Source organism: Charadrius vociferus, unplaced genomic scaffold (genome assembly GCF_000708025.1).
Source record: "Charadrius vociferus isolate BGI_N301 unplaced genomic scaffold, ASM70802v2 scaffold549, whole genome shotgun sequence".
Lineage (NCBI taxonomy): Eukaryota > Metazoa > Chordata > Aves > Charadriiformes > Charadriidae > Charadrius > Charadrius vociferus.
The window spans coordinates 1,024,052-1,050,895 of NW_009650103.1; the positions used below are offsets into that span (position 1 = coordinate 1,024,052).

The 26,844-nt window shown below is 41.3% G+C and overlaps 3 protein-coding genes across 3 annotated transcripts in view; 2 read left to right on the forward strand and 1 right to left on the reverse strand.

The window, feature by feature from the left end:
- Positions 1–73: 73 nt before the first annotated feature.
- On the forward strand, positions 74–14,132 carry STKLD1 (serine/threonine kinase-like domain containing 1). The gene is made up of 19 exons (XM_009892319.1): positions 74–97; positions 671–766; positions 1,250–1,294; positions 2,614–2,688; positions 3,217–3,321; positions 3,524–3,594; positions 4,135–4,250; positions 4,728–4,840; positions 4,942–5,102; positions 5,565–5,695; positions 6,329–6,412; positions 7,765–7,881; positions 8,459–8,593; positions 9,486–9,614; positions 10,732–10,860; positions 11,794–11,922; positions 12,457–12,594; positions 12,893–12,972; positions 14,085–14,132. The coding sequence occupies exons 1-19, from the start codon at positions 74–76 to the stop codon at positions 14,130–14,132; spliced, it is 1,926 nt and encodes a 641-aa protein (XP_009890621.1).
- A 598-nt stretch (positions 14,133–14,730) lies between these two features.
- Positions 14,731–19,547, reverse strand: REXO4 (REX4, RNA exonuclease 4 homolog (S. cerevisiae)). The gene is made up of 9 exons (XM_009892320.1): positions 19,514–19,547; positions 19,281–19,363; positions 18,374–18,732; positions 17,922–18,077; positions 17,505–17,698; positions 17,013–17,101; positions 16,337–16,411; positions 15,579–15,653; positions 14,731–14,826 (listed from the first exon to the last, which is right to left on the reverse strand). The coding sequence occupies exons 1-9, from the start codon at positions 19,545–19,547 to the stop codon at positions 14,731–14,733; spliced, it is 1,161 nt and encodes a 386-aa protein (XP_009890622.1).
- A 213-nt stretch (positions 19,548–19,760) lies between these two features.
- ADAMTS13 (ADAM metallopeptidase with thrombospondin type 1 motif, 13) overlaps positions 19,761–26,844 on the forward strand; it is a 20,019-nt gene continuing 12,935 nt past the window's right edge. The window contains 12 exon segments of the mRNA XM_009892246.1: positions 19,761–19,838; positions 20,161–20,227; positions 21,045–21,325; positions 21,525–21,666; positions 22,041–22,177; positions 22,955–23,038; positions 23,124–23,248; positions 24,040–24,186; positions 24,523–24,657; positions 25,213–25,363; positions 25,990–26,094; positions 26,560–26,744. Coding sequence (XP_009890548.1) covers positions 19,761–19,838; positions 20,161–20,227; positions 21,045–21,325; positions 21,525–21,666; positions 22,041–22,177; positions 22,955–23,038; positions 23,124–23,248; positions 24,040–24,186; positions 24,523–24,657; positions 25,213–25,363; positions 25,990–26,094; positions 26,560–26,744 — 1,637 coding nt within the window.

The following is a 26,844-nucleotide window of genomic DNA, read 5'->3' on the forward strand; positions in this document are numbered from 1 at the left end:
CAGGCCCTGCGCGGCGGGGAGGGGGCGGTTGAGGCCTTTCGGGGGGTGTAGGTGGTGCTGGGTGTCTGTGCGTATGCGGTATGTGACCCTGGGTGGGGTACGTGGCCTGGGGAGGGGTGTGTGGCCTAGGGGAGGGGGTGTAGGTACCCCTAGAGGGGGTGCGTGGCCTAGGGGAGGGGGTGTAGGTACCCCTGGGGAGGGGTGTGTGGCCTAGGGGAGGGGGTGTAGGTACCCCTGGAGGGGGTGCGTTGCCTAGGGGAGGGGGTGTAGGTACTGCTAGGAGTAGTACAGGACCATGGGGAGGATGTGTAGGTAGCCCTGGAGGGGGTGCAGGTGGCCCCGAGGAGTGGGGGTGTGTGCCCTCAGTGAGGGTGTAAGCTGCTCTGAGGAAGGGGCCTATCCCAGGGGGGGAAGCGTTGGAGTGTGGGTGGCTCTGAGGAGATGGGGGCGTTCCCCTCAGCAGGGGGGAAGCGAGGGGAAATGTCCTGGAGGGGAAGGCTTGTGTGTGTCTCTGGAGAGTTGGGGTGCAGATGGGGGTGCCTGTGGTGCTGCCACTGGGAATGGGAGGTGTGTGTTGTGTGGAGGGCGTCTGTGGGAAAGTGGTTTGAAGGGATTTTCTGCCTTGGTTGTTCCACTCCTTGAAGCTGAGCGTTTCTCCTCTGCTCTGCAGGTGCTGGAGCAGCTCCAGCCCGGGGCGCTGGGCACTATGCTGGTGGTTGAATTGAAAACACAAAAGGGTGCGGAGAAGAAATGTATAATAAAGCAGGTGAGAAGGTGGTTGCTAGGTCACTTCCATGGGCCTTCTTATGGTAACAAACATGTTAAGCAGCTTGGCCACTGGGTAAGAGTAGGCTTACATCTTACTGTGCTGCTGTTTTGGAAATCAGAAGTTTCATATCATTTTGCTAGAATATTGAGGTTAGAAGTAGAGAAAGTGGAGCAGCTTATTTAGGTCCATCCAGTGTGTTTTCACCTTAGCTTATGGGAGAAGGCTAGCTGTTGTGGACTCATTTAAAGCTGTGTTTCTGGCCATATCCCAACAACAAGGCTGCTCCAAAAGTTAGAGATTGGAGCTATCATTGAAAATTTATTCCAGTTTATGCACAAATTGCGGTTCCAGATTGTTCTGGCAAGATTGTTCTGGCTTAAAGTTTGCGCCTTGGCAAGATTGTTCTGGCTTAAAGTTTGTTTGTCTCTGTATTGTTTGTCTCTGTATTACAATCTCATCCTTGTCTTCTGTTTGGTGCAGGTTGAATGCATTGAAGAAAAGCAAGCAAATGAGGCCTTGAAGGAGGTATCGGTGCAGTTTTTCTTTACTACTTCACTTACAAAGACCAAAGTCTTAACAGAACAAAGTCTTTTGTCTACAAGGATTAACTAAGTAAATAGTCAAGATGTAAATGGGGTAGGATTCTCTGAAGGCTGTTCTCCGTGCCCTCTGCTTGAGCTCATGCCAGGATTTTGTATTAATTGTTCCTGTATTTGAATATGTAGATTCAAATGGACAGCTGTTCTCAGGGGACAGTCCTTTTTCAGGGATGGTATTTTTGTGCTGAAGACAAAGAGCAAAGCTCATCTTTTTGGCCTTTAAGCTGAAGGAGAGCCTTGGCCTGTTTATAGTTTGTTATTAATAACTCAATTTGTAGTTAACCTATTTCATTATGTATTCATTCTGAGAGTTGGACATTTTTTGATGTGAATGATTTGCTTAGTTTTCTCCCTTTACACTTTTGTGCAAATGTGTTTCAATGCCTCGAGTAAGAAGCAACATCAGAAATACTATTAAAATACCACAATTTGCTTCAACAAAATATGTGAAGTAACACCTGATGGATTAGTCTCACAGTGTCCAGTGTGCGTGACATCTGCAGTTGAAAATGAGTGAGAATACCTGTCTGTACAGATGCTTCATCCTACTTGGGAGAGGTGACCTCTTTATGTACTGGGACTGGCTTTACTGATAGAGTTTAATTCAATTTTTCTGCTGTTATACATGTCTACTGAAATAAATGCAGTTGTGCCAGTTGGGAGCATGGCTTTTCTTAGTTTTTCTGTTGTGTGTGCGCAGCCACAAACGCAACTAGAGGAGACTAAGTTGAATTTTTTTTACTTCTCACATCATCAGCAAATTTGGTAGAGTAGTTGGTAATTGTTTGCGCCTTATACGGAAACCACCATCAAGGAGATAAACATCTTACTAGTGTCATCATCTGTGGTTCAAGCTTACATAGGGGTTGCTGGAAATAATGGCTACACTAGAATAATCATCTTGACTTCCATATTCTAAGATGTGTTTTCAGGTTTGGATATTAGGAGCTGAAGAAGATGGTTGTTTACATACCATCTCCCTCAGGATCAGTTTATATCCTTGAATCTCACAAGGCTGTTACAGCATTACATTGAGTAGAGCCTTACTGAAATATTTTCCTTAACTTGACACTTGTACATGCAAATATATACTAGAGCTTGCACATTGAAAGGATTTGATCGAATATGTTGCATGAACAAGCCAGGAAATGGCTTAAGATATTATTTAAGGTCCTCTTCAGTGGGAAGGACTGTGTAACTATAGAAAACTCTATCTATTTTTTCTTTTTTTTTTATCCTATGCAGGCAAGGGATTTGCTAAAACTTCATCATTCAAACATCTGTGCTTACAAGGAACTGTTTGTGACTTGGGATAATGAGGTGAGATTTGAAACAAACCTGTGTGTTTAACTCTTGAATAAACATGCTGAAAAGCTGTGAAGGTACACGGATTGGAGTCTATCACATGGCAGTATTGCATGCTGTATGGCAGTATTGCATGCTGACTCACAAATTCTGGTGTGAATCAGTGTGAAGTACTGATTTTCATGTCTGCATGAAAACCTTTCTCTAGGAAACTATAGGAAGCTGAAAGCCCTGACTTGTTTACAGTTTTTATTCAGTGCTCAGGCAAAATTTGTGTTGATTTTATGTATGTATATTTGACTTGAATTGTCCCATATGGCTTCAGATAAGATGCTTTTTTAAAAAAAAAACCCAACATGCTGTATTTTTAATAAAAGAAAGTAAATATTGTCTTCTCTGTGAGAGATTAATCATCTCGGAACACCTTGGTATTGGGGAACATCACACCCACCAGTTTGGCCAAGTGCTTGGTTTTGTCTTTCTCACTGGTTATGTTATTACCTGCAAACAATTAGGTAATTTTGTGGTAATTTTTTATTACAGATATCATCTCTGTTCCTTTGTCTGGTAATGCAGCATTCGGGCCAAGGAGATCTTTCATCTGTAATCAAGGAAAAAAGGCAGCAGTCAGAAAAAATAACGGACAGGGTAAAAAGTACAGAAGAGGCATCTGGTTGAACTGACAGTCTCACTGCTTTTACTTCCCTTGTATTCCCTCTTTCTCAAAGTCCTCCCCAAAATCTTCAAAGCACAGTGGTTTACTGAAGGGTGGTTTTGGAAGCTATCTTCCAAAAAATATTTGGAAGTTATTCTGTTTATGTTACACTTTCATGTATATACCCCTCAACAGGTGATTCTGAAGTTTCTGGGACAGATGGTGGATGCTTTGTTTTATATACACAAACAAAATATTTTCCACAGGTGAGTAGAAATCTTGTTCTCTTTGTCTGATAGGTCATTGTTATTTGCAGCAACTCAGAGACGGTGAATTTTACTTTTCTGAAAGTGGGGAGTAGGAGGTAGAAATTCTGGGCTTAATACATAGATTTGTTTTCTGTGACTTCTGAAGTCAACTATTTCTTGAGCTTTGTCTAGGGTTATCCATTTGAGCGAGGTATTCTGACCATATCTGTTAATGTTTACATTTTGGTGGCTGTGATGGACAAGGTACACTTTGTGTATCTAAAGAGACAACCATTGCTTTCCATGTTCAGATAAATTTGAGTCACATCACAATTTTTAAAGCATTTTACAGTGAAAGAAGAAAATAATTGTATTTCGGTTGAAACAAAAAAAACACGAAAAAACTCCCAAACCCCTCACCACCCCACCTACCCTCCCACCCACGCCCCGCCACCCCTGCCCAAAACCCAAACCTGATGTGCAAAGAGGCTGGGAACCTGTGGTTATATATCATTAGACTCTGATTTCATAGGCTGATGGAAAGTATTTGTGTTGCAGAAATCTCAAGCCATCGAACATACTTGTGACTGGTGAAGCATCCTTCATGCTTAGCGACTTCAGTACAGAAACACTTATGACAGATGAGATGAAATGGAAAATAAGAGTGGAAGAAAGTAGCTATTTGTTTTACATTTTTTAACTTTCCTTTTTAAAAGATTGAAATATGGTGAATATTTTTAGTCCTTAGAGAAAAATCAGCCAAAGAGGAAAAAATTATCTTCCCTCCCCTTTCTCTATATTATACTATTTGTCTTCTGAAGTATGAATAGGATATTCAAAGGCAGTTGCCTGCAGCATTAATTGTGTTCACAATTGAAAACTATGGGTATGTCTGGGTCTTAGAACTCTGCAACAGATACTGTTGGCATCCTTTTTAGCTTGATACATATGCAGTCACATCTCAGAAAATTGTTATAGTGTGTTTCTTAGTCTTTTGTGGCATATCACCAGTAAAAAATATCTGCTCTCTGTAGAATATGTCTAAATTATTTTTAGACATAAAACAATTGCCTGCAGTTCATGCATGTGCAAGCAAAATCTGTGTATAGTACAATGCCAGCAGCATCACTGTATGATTCATATTTTGACAGATAGCAAGTCTTGGATGGCTCCAGAAACATTTGGTTTTTCTTTTACTGAGAAATCCGACATCTGGTCTCTAGGTTGTATTCTACTGGACATGATGACCTGCTTTGTTCTGAATGTATGTAATAATGTTTTATTATAGATTTAAAATGTCATTGGCCCACCAGGATATCTCTAAACATGTGTCTGGAAGCTCTACTGTTACTATACTTTTTACAGGCCGGAGAGATAACTTCATTACTACAGGACATAAGACAGGATACTAGCCGTCTTAAGGGAGTTCTGACACTAATGCAAAATGCAGATAACAGCTCTTTGCCTTTATCTCCAATTTTATTTATGATGCTACAGATTCAGCCCAGCATGAGACCCACAGCAAAGTGAGTTCTGGATGCTTTCCCTTTATTTTTTGTCCTAAACCCCACCTACCTTCGCAAAGACGGGGGTGTTAGCTACTATTTGAAAGAGGTTGAGTCAAGGTTGCTGATTGTACTGCTTTGACAAATTGAGTTATTAAAAAAAAATCAAACACTTGATGTTCATTCAGAAGTGGGCATTTTGATATGTGTAGATGTCCTTTTTTGGAGAGTTACATTATAAAATCATGTTATGCACAGTTTTACAAGCCATTAACTTGAAGCCTAAGCATGGCTCGCTCAATGTAAGTTCTTTCATGAGCTGTTTTGAAGTAAATAGTTTTAGTTCTGTCAAAAATAATCCAGTCTTTAAAGAAGTATTATAAGCTTTTTATATCAAAATGAAACAAAGCCTGTAGAATTTTTTTTTTTTGTGACTTACCAGTTCTAACTTATTAGTACTGCCCTTGTCTCTTGTAATTCTAGGGATCTGACTGGTGTTCCATTTATTAGGGAATGCCTGGCTGTTGCTGGTGCCTCTTCAGTAAAACTGAAAAGGTCTTTGCCTCCCAGAATAATAGATGTGCTCCTTGAGGGAGGAATCGAAAGTGTTCTAGGTAATAAGGAAAATAAGATTAATATAATGTTGATTTTCATAGGAAATAAACCCATGTGTTTTCCAGTCTGCACATATTCTACTTGAAAATGAATTCTTGGACATTCATTTTGCTTGAAATAAAATGGGATGCTGTCTTGGGGAAGGATCACTATACAGCCTTTCCTATAACCTTGTAAGATTACCAGCATTACCTACTGCACAAGTGAAATGGGGTCAGAGATCATTATTGAGAAAACTGGGGAGCCCCACTGTGTTGGCATTCTAACATGTTGCCAATTTATGCCAACCAAGTGTCTGCTCCGTTATTTGCCTTCTGAGCAAGGAAGATATTCTCTTAATCTGGAAACGCTATTTGAATAATGCATTTAAAGCCCCCAGTCCTGCTCTGATTTAATATTCCTTCAGGTCCCCAAACTACGTAATGCCAAATACACAGATTATAGAGATGAATCATAACACTTTGTAATATTTAAGTGTTTGATGCATTAGGGGAAAAGTTTTTCTTTTCAGCAATCACAAATTATATTATTTTTATTTCTATGAATTTGTATCTTGCACAACACAGAAAATTTGAGTGCTTTTTGTAAGTGTTTGTATCAAATGGTTAGAATAATTTTCTTGGTTTATGTAGAATTCATGCAGGCTTTCTGGGATATAGAAGCAGCACAGACTAAAGCCATTCAGCTCCTTTCCAGCTTTGTAAGAGATAAAAGTGGTAAGGCACTATTTTATTCATTTATTTATTCTGCTCTTTCCTTACATTTTGAGATAATAGAAAGAGGAAAAAAATTCTCATGACAGTAAATGAGAGTGAAATTGTTCTCTTCCTGTTTCTCATTTTTGTAACGTACTGGAATATACCACTAGTTGATGTGATTGTGTTGGTACTTGTTTTTTAAATGCTTTTGTTGAACACCAGAAGTGTTTTACTGGATAAGAAAAATGGGCACTGGCAAAAAAAACCAAAACGTAGTGATATTTTAATTGGCAAGCTGACATCCGAAGAAGGTAATTTGTATTAGTGTTTGGGCAACTTGGGGGCAATGCCTAGGGCTATAAAACTGATAGAGCAAAAGGAAGCTACATTTGTCTCGTTTCTGTGTGTCTAGTAAAGCTGTGTGAGTGAAGACTGTATATTTTCTCCCAGCATCTGCACATTTTTCAGACCAATCTTTCAGATCAAGATTAATATTTTCAAAGCACCTTGTTAACTCTGGTATATGTGCTGCCATTTGACAGCGATATCAGCTTAGATGTTAAAACACAGGGGTGTTCATAACTGTAATCAATAAGGAAAAAATAATTTGTTTTTTTTCCTTGGACTTACCTGTAACTTCAAATAATTTCCTGAAGAAGTTTTTGCTCAGTAATACAGTGGGCTTTGATTATAAATAACAAAATCAATGGATATTTGTGATTTCTCATTCAAACTTATTGACAGCAATACAAGGCCACACACACACCTGACTGACTTGATGGCACTTCTGCACCATGGCTTACCATGACTGATGCTCACGTCTTTGAAGGTGCTTAAAATAGATCCCTCAAAACCTTCCAGTTTTTCCTCAACATTTTACCATATCTTTGTGGATACACTGAATAACTGTATTAGCTATGCTAAAAGCTCAAAGTCTTCCTAGAACTGGGAGACCTGGTGAAATACTTTCCTCCACAGGTTCTGAAAAGCCTGGTTTTGGGCTCATGCACAATGTTCTACCCCACAACTTGCTACATGACCAGTGAACAATGCCAGTGGGACTTAATGAGGAAGGTGCTGTCTACACTTAGCTTGTATAGCCTTGAAGCTGTCTTTAAGAGGCATTTCCAGTAGAGACTACAAGTTGAAGCTGTCTTTAATAAGAGGCATTTCCAGTAGAGACTACAAAATTCACTCTGTGTTGTTCCATCTATACTTGCATTTTGTTCTCTCTGATTCAGGAATGTTGTGCTGCTGTATCACATTGCCCATAGGCACTCAAATTTATTGTGTTTTGGAGTATAGATACACAGCTTAGAATGCTCAGCAGGTAACTGAATGTTGTCTCAAATAATTTCTTTTCCCCACAGCCTTGCCCTATCTGCTGACATTCACAGAATTGATCACTTTTGCCATGAAGACTCATGTAGATTCTCCCAAGTTACAAGTAGATGGTTGCAGTTTGTTGCTTGAAATTTTTAGTCAAGGTACAGTCATGAGACTTCCAACTTATGCTGGGTAATACACCCTATTTCTTGTGAAGTTAGATGTAGCAGATAAGGTTTGTAATGGGTTCAGTGGTGATTTTAGGGGATAAATTTAAAGTAGTGGAGTAATTTTACAAGCTTTAAGAGTCTGGATTCTCGTGGACTTTCTTGAGGACTGGCATACATGAATTCTGTGTTAGTGTTAATTTTAAATACGGGTTACTGATCTTAGGCTACCAAGTTTGCTTTCATGTTATGTAGAGTGTTACTAGAGTGCATAAATAAGAGACTCTGTGTCCCAGTATTTGAATTTCAACTATAAAAGTGTGTTTTGGTCTCTTGTGTGGTCCTTGCTGTCATTTTCTTAGCAATTTATCCAAATAACACCTGATAATGATACAAGCTTGAAAATAGTAAGAATTGTGTTTCAGAAAAAGAAAATGTAAAGTAACTTTTGGATATGTTATATGAAGAAATACTGTTAATTGAATGTTTTACTTATGCTAACAGCAGGGGGTTCAGACTTCATTCAAAGCCACTGAAATCTTTGTTCTGTTCAAATGTTTACTTTTGACAGCTCTAGAACAGGATGTGGTGGTGGCCTTGGATGAGAACGTGACCAGCTCTCTGTTAGACATAGTGAGGAAACAGTCTGAAAATGAAGAGTTACTTTCATTGGTCTGCACATTACTGATGATGATTTCAGCCAGTGGTGGGTCACCTTGTTCACGTTTCTACTTTTATAATCTAATCCAAGATATAATGCAGAACTTCACTGAGAGATGTGAACGTCTGTAGGTATTAGTGGAAATATTGGTAAGATTGACCAGATATTGGTAAGATAACAATCCTGAAAGTATAAGATACACTGCTGAGGCTTCAGGCAGTTACAGAACCATCCTAACAGATATAATTCTGTATTTAATTTTGTTTTGGAAACAAGTACAAACTGTGCAAATAGTAGTGCTTGGCAAAATGAGGGCACAAAACCTGGATTCTATCTTTGGCTGTGCTGTGGTGAATTGAAACCATTCTACCTAATTTCTCTACTTTAGTTTTTCTCCTGAGATTGTAATTGTTAAATATTTATAGTATTTTTTACTTGCTTTCAGTGTCAGTTCAACAGTCATCAGAAGACTGTTTTTATAAATGGTTACAGAAGGATTTAGCAGCAAGGGAGTAATCTTAAAAAAAGCAGTGTCATGTACAGATAAACTTACCATCTAAGACAAAACTTTTTTTAAACAGTGTTTCCTAGTTCTGAAGCTGAGGTAACTTGAATGGCTAAATTGCCAACATATGAAAAATAGTAACGTATACCCTTTCAGTTTTTTTTTTTTTCTCCTCTGTAAATTTCAGATCTGTAATGAAAAAGGATGGGTAAACATCTGTTTGAAAGGGTCACTTGTGCGAAACACTATGCTTAAGTGCATCTTGTTAAAGAATTTGGTCTGTTCTCTTGCTTTCTTTTGTCCAGCTGATGGTGTCATGTTACTGGTTTGTAATCACTGTTTAAATATGGTTAGTAGTGCTGTCTGTTGCGAGGACAGTGAGTGGGACAAAAATAGCAGATTCTATAGAATTTCTTTTTCTGTGTTTTTCAGAAGTTGCTGCAGAGAATCTAAGGAAAGTTGGAGTAATTCCAGACCTTCTGTCAATTTTAAGAAATTTTCTCCATAATGAACAGATCTGCTTCTCTTGCTGCGGAGTTCTCTGGAGCTTGGCTGTGAGTGGTAAGTTAAACACAGCAAGTATTGTGCCTAGGCTCATGTGACTGAAAGGCAGCAGGTATTGTGCTTAATTGAGTTCAGACATTCCTGTTGCTGGGAATGGATTTTTCTTTTTTCTCCCATTCTGGAGAGACGTCTCCACACGTAACTTTAAGTGATCCAGAGTTAAATGAGAGAAAACTAAAAACTAATGCAGACTTTTTAGCAACTCTTTTTGTGAGAAGGTGTCAAAGTCAAATCTTTACTGTTTAGGCCAAGATGTGGCTTATGAGGACTATCAGAAATTAAAGGGTACACACAGTTTCTGGTTTGTCAGTGATGTAGTTTTGCTCTGCTCTTAGAAGGAATGCAGTGCAAACAGCATATTAGGTTTGGTATCAGAATAGCATTTGGAATTAATAGCATCTTATTTATTTGCATCACACTTCTCTTGGCAGCACTGGGCTAAATCTTGAGTTGGACATCTCCTCGAGACTTGCCAATTACATTTCTTTTGGAAAAGCAAGGTGGCAAGTGTACTCTTCCCGTTGCCTTAGAACTAAACCAGCACCATCCCCACAGCGTTGGAGAGCCATGGGTCATTGCTTGAGCTGACTCCTTCTTATGAGACCACGCTGGGAGTTTTTTAGGGGATTTGTTTCTGTGACATGTTCTTATATAGATGCGTGGTGTTCTAATCATCAAGGAAGGCTTAAAGCACAGAATGCGCACAATTGCACTTGGTGTGTTTTATTCCTTCTGTGCAACAAACCACCCACTTGATTTATGTGACCAGCTAAATATCCATCCTGCAGACCGTATTCTGTCAAAAAGGTGGTTATTTTTGGAGGTTTCTTGCTGTGATCTCCATGTATAATTTAAACGGCAAAGAAAACGAGTTCCTAGAGAAATTCAGCTTTCTGCAATAAAAAGTACTATTAGTCCTGTAAAATTTGATTTGTTTTTGTACACTTTAGATGCCTTCCCTCTGCTGTTGTCCATACTAAAATAATGTTGCATTTCTCCAATGCCACCACCCATTAAGGTTTTACTGATATAATTTGACGTACAATGTGCATGTGGTACTATTACTTGGTTAAATAACTGCTTGATGCCTTTCCTTTTTATTGTGGTAATTCAGAGAATAACATAGACCAAGCATTGCTGAAAAGTGCTGTCCCCGTTACCTCTGCAGTCCTTCAGGAGCACCTCCAGAATGGAACAGTTACAGAGTCTGCTTGCTCAGCTCTATGGGCATTGTCACTCCAAGGTGTGTTTTCCCAGTCTCCTTGTCCCTCGTGCACAGAAAAGGGTAGTATGCCAAACACGTCTGTCTGTTGGTGGTGATCCTTGAAATATAGGCTGCTTGGCCTGAGCAGGCTCTGCAGATGGCAGCAGAGTTAGGAACTTGCATCCTCTCTTAACCAGTCTTCCCTGCACTTGCTGTCCATCACTCCTTAATGAAGCTATTTTTGATGAGCTGTAGCAATTATATAACTAGATACTGCTGATGGTACTGAAACGATGGGCAGCTACAAGAACCTTGTGCAGAGCATTATCTCTGGCTTATCTCTTAAGACCGAGAATCCCGTTTGTGTTACTCCTTTGAACACAGCATTAGTGTTTTGCAGCCTGGGCTGGGAGGTTTGGTTTTATGCCATTTGCTTTGTAAATTGGGAACAATGTTTCAGATTAGTGAGTAAAACGCATCTCTCTTTTATTATCATGCACAATAAGGAACACATTCTTGCAGTCCTACTCTGTCTTATTTCTTCCTCATGCAAGAATATTGCTGTATCTTTATCTACTGCCCTGTGCTTCTGCCATCATTCCACTAGGAAGAGCTGAGTAAAACACCCTAACCAATCTCATTTCTAGTACCCACCAGCAGAGTAGGTTGAGTATTCAGGACTCTCCGTTCCTTTTGGCTTGGAGAATGAAAGGGAATCCTGACATAGAAGATGTATCAGAAGTTTCTCCTGGGACCATGGATCAACTCACGATAAGACTTTATTGGGCCTTTTTTATTGAAGTACAGGTTTTCACATGCTTTCTTTGTAACTTTTATTGCATAATTAAAAAGCCGTTTCAGAAACAGGAGGCAGAAGTTGAAATGCTGATAAGTGTTTTAACGGTTTCTGAGTATATTGAAGTCTTGGGGTCTTGTGTGTGTGATTTTTTTTTTTTTTTTTTCTTTTAAAAGGTTGCTTAACTGAAAATGACTATGAGCCCACAACAGCGCTTCTGATGGATGCGCTCAGGATGAACCCAGAAAGACCAGTGCTGGTGAAGAATGCCTGTCTGGCATTAGCAAGCCTTCTAAGGCTATCTGGTAACATTCAGCAATTCTTTTTTTTATTAATTGCAAATCAGCTCGGAAGTGGATGTTTCTATATAGTTCATGAGTTCATAGTGGGCTTGGGATTGACATCTGCTCTCCTGAGTTAATCTTTTCTTGCAGGACTGGAAAAGGAATTAGTGAAACTGGAGGTGTGAATTTTTTTTCTTCCCATGGACCCACCATGCATGTATGAGAAGTACTAGATCAGCACAATCTGATCTATTAGTAACTCAAGAGTGTTTTGGTACTTATTTTATGGTGCAGTTGTTTCAACTGTATAAAAGGCTAAAGCTCAATCAGTGTGAAAACAATAATGCTTCTGCTGTGCATGACAGCAATCAGCTGCATGTATGGTCTTCTACTTATTGCCCAAATATGCTTCAGAATAGCTTTTAGGAAGAATGAAAATAACGGGCATGACTTCCTAGAAAAATATGAAGTGTGCTAGCTGGAGCAGGTGATGGGAAAGCAGACAATGTAGTCTGCAGCTACCGATTAGCCCAGCAGTGTTTGTCTCCTTTTCAGAAATATCAGCTTTGAGATTTATCATGGATTCAAAAGGCAGTGGAATAAACCTGATCAGATATGCCTACCACCTTCACTTTGATGATCCAGAAGTGGTGAAAAATATCTGTATGCTGATTAACGAGATGGTTCAGTATGGTGAGATGGCAGCGGCCCTTGTCGTGTCTCGTCCTCTCCCCCAGCCCCAAAAGGCAGAAAAGAAAACCGTAACAGCAGCTGCTCAGGGACATGTTAGTTGCTCTCAGGAGACTTACTATGTACCTGAGAAAGGAGGATGAATTGGAACTGAGAGTTCATCCCACTTGTTCTTGAGTAATTATAAATGCCCCTCTGATGTTATAACTTCATCTCATCTTCCCTTCTGTGCTCTCCTCTAGCTCGTGCTGAAACCATTGGTAGTTGTAACTGTAAGTTATCCTGTTCATTTCCATTACAGATGACGTTGTGCTGGATATGTTGTCCCAGAAAATGGAAGAACTGCTGTTGGAAATAAAAAACTGTTTTCCATCTAGCACGGTATGTAGAAGTCACTGTGATAATAAAGGGTGGGTGCTTAGTATGTTATTTCTGGTTATGGATTTTATGACTCAAATATCTGGAATTACATCGTGCAGAAAATTACAGAATTATGTGTACATGGGGTGAACAGTGAGTTAGAAATATTCTTACAAACTACTGGAAACAAGTATGCTTTATGCTGTGATTTTTTCTAAAAACTCTGTTCTGGTCTCCTGCAACATTGCATTGCATGAATTTACTACATTCTTCATACTAAAACAGGCTGAAGTTTACAGGAATAAAGCACAAGTATATTACATCCAATTATTTTTGCTTTGTAAGTGACATCTTTAAAAAAAAACAACAAACAAAACCAACATAGCAAAACCCTTGTGACAGTTAGCCCGAAGATTTAACGTATTAAATTCCAACAAATAGCCATACTGCAAAAGCATAACTGTTGAAACACCAGAAACAACAAAGTTATTCAAGCTGTTTAATGTGTTACACTATTCCCTTTGCAATGGCTTGCTGTCAAGAAACCAGTAATTGCAAGTTTTTTTCATCAAACCAATAAAACTGGTTAGTCTTACAACTTTGCTCTTTTTATTTATGCATTTAGCCTGCTTACATTAATTTGTCTCAAAGACTGGAGAACAAGTTTATGTGTAACTGTGTCTCCTGCAGGCATTGCCTGCACCAATTTAGTGGACACTGCAGCTGTAAGGTAATGCAGAAAAGAAGATTCATGAAAGAGAAGAAAGCTCCCTCTTCTGTTGTAAACATAATTTGTTGTTCCCTGTGTCCCCTGTTGACAAGGCAGCACAGAGACAAGAGCAGAACACTCTTGTTCTGGCAATACAGTGTGCGATACGCAGCTGCTAAATCTCTGAAACCCATTCCTTGTTACCTTCCAGTAATCATTTAGCTTTTTTAAATCACAGCATTAGTATTCAATCTGGTCATTACAGTTGCTTTGGATTTTGAAGAATCAGACACCACATATGTTTAAAGCACCACTCACTTTAAAGGCCTATGTTAGACACAGCATTTTTATTAATAAAGAAATATAAAAATAAGTGAAACAACAAGGTAATCTTGTATTTGACAACTCTTACATTTCTCTCCAGGAGATAATGACCCTTGCGGATGCAGCGCTTGTGAAACTGCAGGAGTAGAAGAACTTTTTGTGTAAGAACAAGACTTGTACACTTCTGGATCAGATATAAAAGCCTGGATCCTCGAGAAATATTTTAAAAGACTTTTCTCACCAGAAAGGTTGGGCCATTATTAACACATAAACAGTTACATATTCTGTTGATATAGGTACGACAACTGTAAGATGAACAGCAATAATTAGGAACTTGCCTTACTTTGTAGACTTTAAAATATTTGAAATAAAGATTTTAGTCTTGGGAGTTTCAGCAAAGCAATGACAGTTTCTTCCTTCATCTATTATAATTTAAAAACATTTTCTTTTAAACTTATTCAGTGTATGTATCCTTTGCAGAAATTGAGCTGATGAAGTACTTCAAAAATGCAGGCATTTGTGACAAGTATTGTTTAAACACAGTAGTAGGCATTAGGCATAGGTACCATCCAGAAAGGGGATATTTGTAGTATTCTTGTATAGCAGCATTCACGAACCAGGTTAGGAAGTACTGTCTTTTGATTGATTTTTACAAAGTAGCTTCTGTCAGGTCTGAGTTATCTCTAAATTTGCCCTGGAATGTGACATGAAACCAGGAAATGCTGCAGATAAATACAATTCAAGTTTTACAATTTTTTCTTGTTAAGTTTGTTCTTAACAGCAGCTTCCCAATTCTTTTTCTCTAAGGTGTACAGTCTCATAGCTGCTTGTGCATCCTGAATCTGAAAGAACAGAACAAACAGGAGGCTTAATGAAACATAGCTGATGTGGTTTTAGAACGTTACTGTTAAGAAGCAGTTAAATCTTCAGTCATTTTACTACATCCTTTCAATTAATATTTCATAATCTCTTTTGAGCTTTAGGTTGTGTGCCTAGCGGCAGGGAATGAATATGTACTCAGATTGCACAGCCCACCACCAGGCTATGCACTTCTCTTTCTGATTGTGACTTGGAAAGCCATAATGAAAAAACAGTCTTGTTACAGTATCTTGGAGATGCCATCACAATTTCCCCTGCTTCTTCAGTTCATTCCCCTATTGTATCCTCCTGTCCACCAAAAGAAAGAAACTAACTGCCGAGATTCAGTAGTAGGCTCTCGCACTATTTTTATCCAACCCGCCATGGTACAACAGTGCAGAATGCTGCTTTAAAAGTAAGCAGTCAATACTCGAGAATTACCTTTTTCCCTTAGAAATCTTAAAATAACAAGAATTAATATTTAAACAGAATACAGTTGACTTGTGCAAAAGAAGTTTATGAAAATAAAGAAATAATCCAAGCAGTATGAAACACATAATGGTAAGCAAGCTTAGATGGCAATCTTACTGCATGACGGCGTCCAGGCAGAGCTTCCTAACTTTCCTTGAGAGGCTAGAATGAAGCCACAGCATTCTGGATTGAACCCAGATCCTGGAGCTAATGTGTCATACCTTGTAGATCTACCCAAAAATTTATGTTCTGATGAGATACATACCGAGCAGTGCTCTGATGTCTGCACTTGAACATTTAGCAGTCTCTCACAGAGCAGTTTCAATGATGGCCGTCCACTCTAGAAATAAGAAAGACAGAACCACGCTGTGTTGCACTACTTGAAATACATAAATACTAGTTTAAGTGTATTCCTCAATAAAGTATAGCACATTTCTTGCTACTTCACCAGTAGAAGCAGAGTACTTCATGAATTATAAGATTTACGCATGCACTGCTGAGAGGATTTTACACGTATTGCCATAACCCTCAGATTTATGTTTGGGGTGCTCTGTTGTGAAAAAGAAAACCTAAGTATATAGCTATGAAACTTAAAATATCTCCCTATAATCTGAACCTTTACTCTTCTAATCTAAGCAGAAACTTGAAGCCATGTATTTTTATGTCACTATGGAAAAGATACCATGAAAATGATGAGCCTTACTATAAGTAGAACTGTAGTGTCTCATTGTGCTATCCAGAAGAGCATTATGAAGACCATGCAAGTGCTATAGAATAGGAAAGCCACTGAATTTTGTGCCCAGGTACTACTGGTAACGTTGGTATTGAACTAAGTAACTTGCTGATATATTTCAAACACTAAATAAGCATTTAACTAGACTAGTATTTTCAAATGACAAAAGGGAGGCATCCCTGTTTCAGGTAAGAAAGAAGGAACAGGGTCAGGTAGGAGCAAGTGTAGGAGGAGAGAGCCAGCAGCTGGGACTCAGTTAATTGAGGTGCACATTCCCGTCAGTCTCTTACCTTGACTCTCTCTCTGAAAGGCTTGTATCTTTGTGTGTCACGTATTTTCTTCTTAGGATGATCAAGAAATAGGACCTAGAAGAGATTACTGTTCCAGTCCACAGTGTGCCATTGAATGAAACTTTATACAGCTGAACATACGGCTTCCTGCTGTTCCCTTCCATCCATTATAAGAGGTAGTTCAAAACCATGAATGGACAAGACCAAAATCATCCAGACAGTGGCTGGATTCAGGAACCACAGTTCTACTTAGTATCAGAAACAGAAATGAATCTGGAGGCACCGCCTGTAGAGACTACCTGCGGTGCTGGTACAGCATGACGTAAGATACCTGACTCTGGTAACAATAACCAGACTGAACTTTGGGGATTAAGCAAAGCATGCAAACAGTTTTGTTTTGGTTTTTTTTAATAATTCTGTTTCTTTCCTGGCTTTTCAGTAAGCAGATCAGTGTTAATAGCGACAGAGTTTAGAAGTGGAAGAACTTTAGTGGGCAGGTGGCCAGGGCTATACTTGGTACAGCATGAAATGACAAGAAACTGAGGTAACAGTGATAAAGCTGTAGTTTCTAGGAGTTCAGGTGTGTTCATCTGGTCCAGAAAGATGTCTTGGAAATTTAGTCAATCTTAAGTTTTTGGAGCCTTGTCTTCAAAATAACAAATCTGCAGCTATGTACCTTTAGATCATTGCGTAAAGCATGTCCAACTAAAATCCTTCCATTCAAGATGTCAGCGACCTCCTTCTGAACAGTTTTAAAATCTTCACCTAGAAATACCACACAAGGAAACACTTTGCATTATACTCGTAAGACTAATAACCAAGCTACGATTAAAACACTGCATATTTTGTGAAAGCAACTGTATCCTTGGGACTGCAGTTACACAAATTTGTGCAGTACACTAAATCCCCTGCTTGTTACAAGAGCATAGCACTAAAAGGAAGCATACTTCCTATTATTCCCATACTATAATCCATGAGATAATTTCTTCTCTGTAGTACTCTGTAAAAAGTACTTCTTTCCACAGTTTTTCTCAGCATTCAGACTACATTTTGTTATCTGTTTCCCAAAATAAGTCTAAAACGTATCCAAGCTCAGCCAACGAGGCTTCTGTGATAGCCTGTTAAATTCTCCCTCCTTAAAGAACTTTTTTGGGAAAAAACCTCCTACCTGTATTTATGTTCTCAGGGCGTATGCCACTAACAGCTGTTCTGTAATCCGTCACCTCTTCTGTAGGCTTGACATACTTGTCATAAATGCACTTTCCAAATTGGTTCACGAGGGACACGCGAGCCACAATACTGTCTTCACCCTTGGGTCCCACTCCCACCATCTCACAGTCCATGGCTACAGCTTGTGTCAGCCTGAAAGAGAAAGGACAGCTTGGTGACACCTCTGTTACAGGGACCGCAGAGTGGAGTTCACAAGGTTCACATGTTGATACAGACAGGGAAAACTCGGCAGTTTGTCTGTCAGCAGTCTCAGGAAGATGTCAGCTTACACTGTGCACCAGCAAATCACAGTTATTAGATGTTATTATTATCTCGACACCTCTGCTGCCATCCTTCCCGCTGGAATGCCACTCACCCTTCAGAAGCCTTTTCTTTCACCAGCACCTGCTCCACAGACTGTTTGGATTGGCCTGTTTCAAGTCCGAGATTTCTTCTAGCAATTTTTGCTGCTTCAGGTCCTATTGCTGCTTCAATATCTTTCGGATCAATGTCATCAAACCAGATTTCAGCCCTAGTGAGTACAGATTTAATTACATTCAACGGTCTTAAAGCACTCTTTCATCTTTATATTGTAGGAAAAGCTTATTTATTTTTTAAATTAAGCAATTAGCTCTGTGAAAATTAGTCTAGTACTGTCACCTATGCAAGTTAGTTGCTGTATCTGGGGAGCAGTGGCAGCATGCATCTTATTTCTCCCAAAATTTAGTCTGGAAGAGTGCAGCTGTTTTGAATGTAGTGCTCTGTGCAACTTAGGTACACATCCAAAAAGTAGTATTCACGTGCATGTATGATGCCTGAAGTACTCACTCTTTGGGTTGCTGCTCCGCATGTTCTTTGGCTTTCCTCCTCTTATGTTTAATATCACCTTTCTCCTTTAAAATATTGCCATTTTCCTTTTTTTCTTTACAGCCTTTCGCACCGCTTTTGGTGCCGTTTAAATTCTTATCCATTGCGACCTTCTTGGATTTTGGCTTAGCCAAAGGAGGACTGTCTTTTGCAGAACGATTGTCCATTTTATCTGTGGATTTGGCCTTTACCACGTTCCCGTTCCCATTGATAGCTGGGACTTCTTGGCTATCGCCCGCTCTGAGTGGCTGCTTCTTTTTGGTGTGTGTTTGACACGTAGAGAGGGGCTTGTTGGAGCTATTCGCCTTTTGTTTCAGTAGCTAAAAAGACCAAAAAAAAAAAGGATTATCTCCCTCTGGTTTTGACCCCGCCATCATTCCCGAGGCCAAGTGGCCCTGGACTCTCTAGCTGGCTCTAGGTGAATGACCTGCCACGGGACGTCCCCGATCCCTGCCCGCACCACTTAATTTATTGACACAAAGCTTATTATTATTGTTTGGTTTTAGTGTTTTGTTTTTTTTTTTTTTTTTCAGGGGCCTTTTTGCAGAAAAAAAAAAAAAAAAAACAACAAAAAAACAAGGGGCAGAAAATACACCAGCATGCAGGGGACATAGATCCGGCATTTCAAAAATTAGGTTTGATGTGTTGCTCTGGACTATTTTGAAACAGTATCGGCCCTTATCTCACTAAATATTTTACAGCTCTGCCACCTGAAATCCCTAGAGGAGTGCCCATGTTGCCCATTAACTCACTCCAACAGAATTAGCCCAGGCGATATTGTCTGACTTTGGCCGATGACACCAAATAAATTTTAGGCAGAGAGTGGACAGTGAGCACAGAAGTCCATTAACACCGCGCAGCGCCGCACCGGCCCGGCGGGGAACGACGACCCGCGGTTGGGTTCCGGGGTGGGGAGAGGGGCCCGCCGCCCCTCTGAGGGCCTGGCAGCCGCTGGGGGTTTAACCCCGCCGCATGGCGGAGGTGTGGGGGCCTGTCAGGGCACAGGTTGAACAGCACGGAGCCTCTTCCCTCCCCCGTCTCCCCCTCTCAATGGCCCCATGTGTGTTTGGCTGCGAAGATTGGCCTAAAGCTCGTCATTACCGGCGCTCTTTGGCTGCAGTAAAGTTGCAAACATTGCGCAAAACCTCCCTCCCTCCAGCTGTTCCTGTAAAGCCTCCGGCTGCCGGCCGTTCCCCCCCGGCTGCCCCTCTCTGCAGAGGATCAGCTCCCCTGTTTGTTTAACCCTGCACCCTTCCCTTCCGCTCCACGTGATGCCTTGGGCCAAACGTCGCCTCCATCACCCCTGGGCCAGCGCTGACTGCGCCGCGCTGGTTGCAACTCCTCCAACATGATCGTCGTCAGCTTGACGATCCGGGCGCTCGTGATGCTCCCCTTGGGGTTCTGCTGGCCGTCGGCTTTCCAAGAGGTGAGTCTGACCTCCAGAAAATGCAGTTTCCAGGAAGCCTTTTTTATTTCTAGGAAAAAAAAAAAAAAAAAAAAAAAAAGACACAACAGAACGTGTTCTAAGCCAAAATCCATCAAACCTCACTAATCAAGAAGATAAAGCTGTTTCCTCTGGGTGGCTGATGTGCAGCCCATGCTTAGTGCAAAAGAAAGCCATGAGAACTTGGCATCGGTACTTGTTGAGTTGTTCGCTGGCGTTCCTTCCAGGTTAGGTTCAGTTAAGTGATAGTCTTGTGTCCATTTGTTTTTCTTGAAAAAACATAAAGCTATTCTTCTTCTTGCAGAAATTTCTCAGCGCTTTGGATGTGGAAGATGTTTTCTCTTATTTTGGAACCAGCTCGGTGACTGATGGTATGCAGGGCTCCTTCCTTCTTGATTTTGGAACACATCTGTCAGTTTATTTCTAATCCTGTATGTTTGATAATGCTAAGAACACTTAGTAACAAACCCTGATTTGACAAGCATTTAGCATTTCTGAGTCACATTTCTCAGTGAGGCAATCCATGTTTCAGTGTGAAAGTGGTTGAAGAACTGGGTCGGTATTTAAAATCTGCTGAAGGAGATATGATAAATCTTTTTGCACATTTCTCCTGCAGTCCTTCTTCTCTGAATTGGTATTTTTTCTATGAGATTAACTGATCCAGGTTTTCTGAGTGAGAAGCTTTAGACTAAGAATAGTTTAAATGCATTTGATATTTTTTTTTTAACATGTGGAAGGACTGGTATTATGGGTCAGGATTGGTGGTAGTTCAGAATAAAGATATGTTTTAAATTCTCAAATCCTGAAAGCAAGGATGTTGTCTGCTTGTGAGTTCACCTAGTGCTCATCCCAGTGTCTCTGTCTGGATTATGATAATTCTCACTCAGCAATACTTAACGTCTGAGCAAGTGAAACTGTCTCAGCCTTTGTTAAATTAACTGTTCTCCTTATCGAGAGAGCAAAAGTGCCGATAAATTAGGAGTCAGTTTCAAAGCTGTTGTGCGTTCCTAATCAGATTATCCTCACTTTAGAATACATGAAAGCATAGAAGTTCATTGACACAATGATCCCGAAAGGCCACAGTTGTCATTTGTATTTTTTCTTAGGGAGATAGATCATTACATTTGTTTTCTGTGTATGTTTCTCATAACTGTTCCCCTTGTTCTGGTCTTGTTTCATTTCTTTCAGTACCCGAGTTTGTTGTTGCTGAGCCAACTTGCCCTTGTAAAGAAGAACAGATTGGGCTGTCCTGTCGGATTCAACATTGCTCCATTGAGGCCTGGGGAGAGCTCTATGCCTTTGAATTTCTAGAGGACCATGCCCTCCTTTCCTCTTCCTTTGTGAGCAATCAAGTGGTGAACTCTTCCTTTAGCTTACTGAGGCGATTCTCAGGCAACTGCTTTGCAGGTGGAAATCCACTGCGACCTCCCGGGGCTCAGTGTAGAGTCACTTACTGCGAAGGGCAGCTGGTGAGTATGCACTGAACTTATTCTTACAAGCGTTTACAGCCTTTGTAGGTTTGCAGCTTGATGCACCAAACGTGTGTGAACCATCCACTTAATAAATCTGAGCATTAAAAAGGAGAAACAGGAAGGATATGGCACACAGTTCTCCATCGATAACAAATGTCTTTGGAATAACTTAGAGATGGAATTTCATCTCCTTTAGCAAGGAGTCGTCATTGCAGATGAGGAAAAGATTCATATCAGGCCTGTCAGAAACAAAGATATAGCCCTGCTGAAGGACCTCGGCTTCTCCAGACCCCATATTCTCTTCAGAAGTGCCACGAGAGAGGCAAATACAGCAAGAGGTAATGTACATGGGGAGGAAGCCCTGCTTGTTCTTCTTGGAAGAGCTATCTCCTGGTAGTCAGGTTGCTTGCATGAGCTCAAAGGAATAATTTGTATCTACAAATATATGAGTATACTTAAATATATTTCTCACCTCACTGAGGTGTGACTAATATGTTTTCATTTAGGTATTTGTTATTTTGATAGCTTAGGCGTGTCACTAAGGATGCTGGCAGGTGAAAGAAAGCAACAGAAGTGGTAGACCTGAGCAAGCAACTGGAGTTGTTTTCCAGCTGGATTATTCTGGTCATCCAGGAAAAAACAGTGGATCTGTAGGACCTTTTATATTGTCCTGCACGTTAAACTCCCTGTGTGCCTTTGTGCTGTTCGGCAGGGTGGTTTCCTTCTCGCCTGCAGAAGAGGGCTGAGGGAGCTGTCAAACATCTGGAGCTTATGGTCGTAGCAGGTCCAGATGTTTACTTATATCACAAAGAGGACACGGAGAGATATATTCTCACCAACCTGAACATTGTGAGTAGCTTTCTGTTCGGATTGCTGTGCCAGTATGAGAGCTCACACTCTCACAGGCTGTGTCCCAGGCACACGGACCTCTGTGAGTGCACTTTCAGAGATGTTCATGCTTACCTGCTCCTCGAACCAAGCACTGCTTTATGTGCAGCGTGTTCCTCTCTGCTTCTTTTGGCACTGCATAGCAAGCTTTCCCTTGTACAAGGAGCTGCACAAGGAAAAGTGGTTGTTAGAGGCTTTGAGGTTGTAGCCTTAAAGCCCGTGTAGAAAATATAGCTCTTCATTTCATTACTAATCTTCTTATATGTCAGATCCAGTAGCAAGAGTTTTATCACCACAGCCTTGATCCAGTCCCTGTTGCTTTTCAGATCCACTGAATTAATCTTACATTTTACACTTCAACGTTTTATTTCTATTACAGATTTTCTCTAAATGTCTCCCTTTGTTGTTATTAAGAACTTGTTTATGTATTTTCTCTGTGTGTGTATTGCAAAAAAAGTCTTTAGCATTCACTCTCCCACCCTATAAAGCTGTTTTCCATGCAGATTCTTCTATCTACTTCAGAGTATCTGACAAGCCTAACAACAGTTCTCATCTGTTGACAGATTTATTTGCATTTGTAGTGCATACTTCAATGTTGTACTTCTCGGTGATTTTATAGTTACCCCTTATGGTTACCAGCTGTGTTACCTTTGTAGTGAATGTAGGTCTGTTATTGGGAACAGGTAGTGGGAGTCACCGAGGTGCCTTCTTTATTGAATCCTTTCTGTCTCTTAACAGGGGGCAGAGCTGTTGAGAGATGCCTCACTGGGTGCACGTTTCAGGGTTCATCTGATGCAAATGCTTGTTTTGAGAGAACCAGAGGTAAGCAGGGAGGACTATGTTCAAGTGTTGTCCAAGGAGTTGCTAAAACCTATATGAAATGTGCAAACACGTGCCTTCACTCTAGGCAGAGGTAAACATCACAACAAATATCACCTCCTCGCTGATCAGCGTTTGTGAGTGGAGCAAGAAAGTCAACCCCCAGAATGACTCTGACCCCCAGCACGCTGACATTGTCCTCTACGTCACCAGGTACTGAAGCTCCCTGTCCTGGGAAGGGACTGGAAACAGGGCTGACAGTGTCCAGCTATTAACGCAATGACAATGATTTGCAGTGGGTCTTCCAGCAGTTGGGCATCAGAGAGTCTTTGGAAATGGGTTGATTCTCCTGTTTGGGGTTGATTCTCTGGCCCTTAGTGTAATGCAGTTAGTCAGAGGTGCTGTTTCTTCAGTTTCTGAAGGAACTGGAATATCCCCCAAGCACTGACCAGCCAGACTTGGGCAGACACTGTGTGCTTCCAGAGCAGCACAGCCAAACCCACTGCAGCTTTTTGTGGGCAGAAGAGTCGAACAGTAACTGGAAGTGAAAACCCAATGGTATTTGCTATGGAAGATTTCTAGTGCTACTCTGACTCAGACATTTTGTCTGACTTTCAGGCTCCCTGCTCTAAATTGCCTTGGCTAAATTTGTTGAAGGCAAACTTTTCTAGAGTGTAATGGCTTTGTTTTCGTGCTCTTTTTCAAAGAGATGATGATACTGCTCTGTCTTTTGCAAATAGGATTAGGTCATTTTATTATGTTCTGCTTGTCTGATGTCATGGGGATTTTTTAATGTAGAATCACCACAAATTTTGAACAGTGGGCACTTGTGGGACCTTGCTACAATCTTGCCCCATGGAGCTCCATGTGTCAAAAGAAATGTTAGGTAGCTGGCAAAGTTAGATCAGGAAAGTGCAAATAAATTCAGTTGAATGTCTAGACCCGACTTTATTAGCTGCCATGGTTCTTTGCTCTTTTCTCTGTATCTGTCTCCCTTACGTTAGGTTTGACTTGGAGTTACCTGATGGGAACAAGGAGCTACGTGGAGTAACTCAGTTAGGTGGAGTCTGCTCCTCCTTCTGGAGCTGTGTTATTACCCAGGACACTGGCTTTGACCTTGGAGTCACCATAGCCCATGAGATTGGGCACAGGTCAGTAGGAAAGCCCCAGAGCAGCCCAGTATATTTTATTCAGGTAAAAGCATTCCCCAGTTTAAAGGATTCTAAGGAAGGAAAAGGATCTCTTGGCATAACAGGGGGTTTCCCATAGATTATACTAAACTTTTGGAAATAGTTCCGTGCATTTCTTGTATTCCTGTGTGCTCTGTGACAATTAGAAGCTGCAAAGAGGAGAGAAAATCTTTGTGACAATTGTAGAAAGAAGCACTGCAGAAAGGGCTCAGCCCTTGCTTAGAGAAGAGAAGAGAAGCTCTGAGGAAACCCAGCCTCTGGGTTTCTTCTCAGGGCACTGTGCTGCTTCTGTTACAGTCTTGGAATTCCCCATGATGGTGAGGGGAATCGGTGCAGCAGCAGTGGTTACATCATGGGGTCAGCAGGGAACCACAACAGCATTGACCTCGCCTGGTCACAGTGCAGCCGAGAAGAGTTCCTGGCCTTTGTCAGGTAAGGGAATGGTCGAGTTCTGTGTGCCCATGTGGGAGCGGTTCCCTGTGCTGGGAGCTTAGGAGAGAGCAGGAAAAGACAAGGAATAAAATAGGACATTCTTGGAAAATGAGGAACTGTGAAAAGCTTGGGGTTTGTTTATGTCTTATCACTTGTGTCTGTTGCTGAGGTTAAACCCAGTTTGTGCTTCAAGTAACTGGAAATTACTTTGGTTAGTGACTAACATGCCTGGGCTGTGTTGGGCTTCTCAGACACTAGCTCAGCCTGGAAATTTTATTTAAAATGTCAGAGCATCTAGGTTTAAACAAGCATTGCGGGCTGTGAGCTGGCTGGGTGAGGAAAAGGCATGAGTTTCTGTTATAACTTCAGCAGCAGGGAACTGTGAGCATCTCCAGGCAGCTGCTGCAGCTAAATCCATCACAGCCCACAGTAAGCATGTGTTGTCTGGGAAAGCAACAGCCAACTCCCAGAATGAAACTCAGCACAAGTTTGCAAACATGTCATTGTCCTTACTGCCCACAGCTGGGAAAGTGATATTTTTTGTGTTTCTATCAGCACAGGCCAAACAAACTGCTTAAATGACCTGCCGGACACAGACGGCAGCATCCCTGGATGGAAGCCTGGCTTGTACTATGGAGCAGATGAACAATGTAAAATAGCCTTTGGGAGCGTTGCCACAGCATGCACCTTTGCTGACAGCAATGTTGTAGGTAGAATGTTTGTCTTGCTAGGGGCAGCAGGGAAATGTTCTGGAGCCGAGATTCAGGAAAAGGGAGCTGAGGACATTTTTATTATAAAGGAGTGGAAGGTACTTTCCTGCCACAGATTTCTTGGCAAAGAACAAACCTTTGACAGGCTTTTAAAATGCTTCCCTTCTCTCTGTCACCTCCTACGTCCACATAAGTCTCCTTTAGGGTTTGCACAGTACCCAGAGCCTTCTGTCCAAACAGAGTGGTGGGTACATCTACTCAGGGTCCTGTCTTAGGGAGCTCTCGATCATTGGATTCCTTTCCCCATGTCTGAGAAATGCAGCATGGCTAATAGCTGCCATCTGGGTATGTTTTGTTAATGAGGAAGCATTAAGGTGGGTGAAAAATTAATTGCTTCAGTTGATCATCTTCGAGCATTACAGCTGGTGGTGATGGTCTTTTGACATGCCCACAACTTTTGCCCAATAGCAGGAGAAATGAGGGAACTTGCTTGCTTTGTTGGGTAGCTGTGGGGAAACCAAACGTCTGGGACACGCACCATTTAAACGGAGCAGCTTTTGGGACTGCAGTGTTGGTGAGTCTAAGTGACTCCCTGAACTCCCTGATTTTCTCGTCACACCAGGACATATGCGGAGTTCTCTCATGCCATGTACAACCAGGAGACAAATCTAGCTGTACTCGGCTTCTTGTTCCCCTCTTGGATGGTACTGAGTGTGGAATCAATAAGGTAAGGAAGCTGCTGATCTAACGATCAGAAGTGGGTGTGGGTGCTGTGGAGCTCATTAGATAGCAGGACGTTGTTGGCAGCTGGAAGGTACATAGCACTCTGCCCCTCGGTCAGGGAGCTAAGGCTAGACACAAACCAGTACCAGCTGATCTTGGTGTTTCTACCTTGTCTGTATCTCTCGAGTTGCTTTGCAGGTCGATAGCCTGATATCTGAGCTCTCCTCCAAAGCCTTGCTTTCTTCTTGAAATGACTTGTCAGCTCTTAGTTTTAACCCCAGTCTCACCTTAGACTATAGTTAGGAATAAGACTCTTCTAGCCTCTTGTGAGCAGGTGCCTCATTCATCTTGGGATTCTCCGTTACAGTCTGGCCTGCAAAAAGATGGGGAGTTGTGCCACTCCTGTAGATCCCAGCTCTGCTGGGTTCACTGTGGCGCTGCTGCCAATTTTGTATATTCTTGGCCTTAGTGGTGCTCCAAGGGACAGTGCAGCTCTCTGGAGGAACTGAACCCCATGGCTGTAGTCCATGGGCAGTGGTCGGGCTGGAGCCCCTTCTCCTCCTGCTCCCGCAGCTGTGGAGGTGGAGTTGTGATAAGGCAGCGGTTCTGTAACAACCCCAGGTAAGAGGTGGGGAGTTGGGGAATTTGTAATGCGTCCTGACTGATTCAGGGCTATAGGGTCTGAGTCTTGCTCTTTGCTTGGGACAAACCTGCCTCTGTTGAGGAATACTTTTCCTGTCATTTCCAGGCCTGC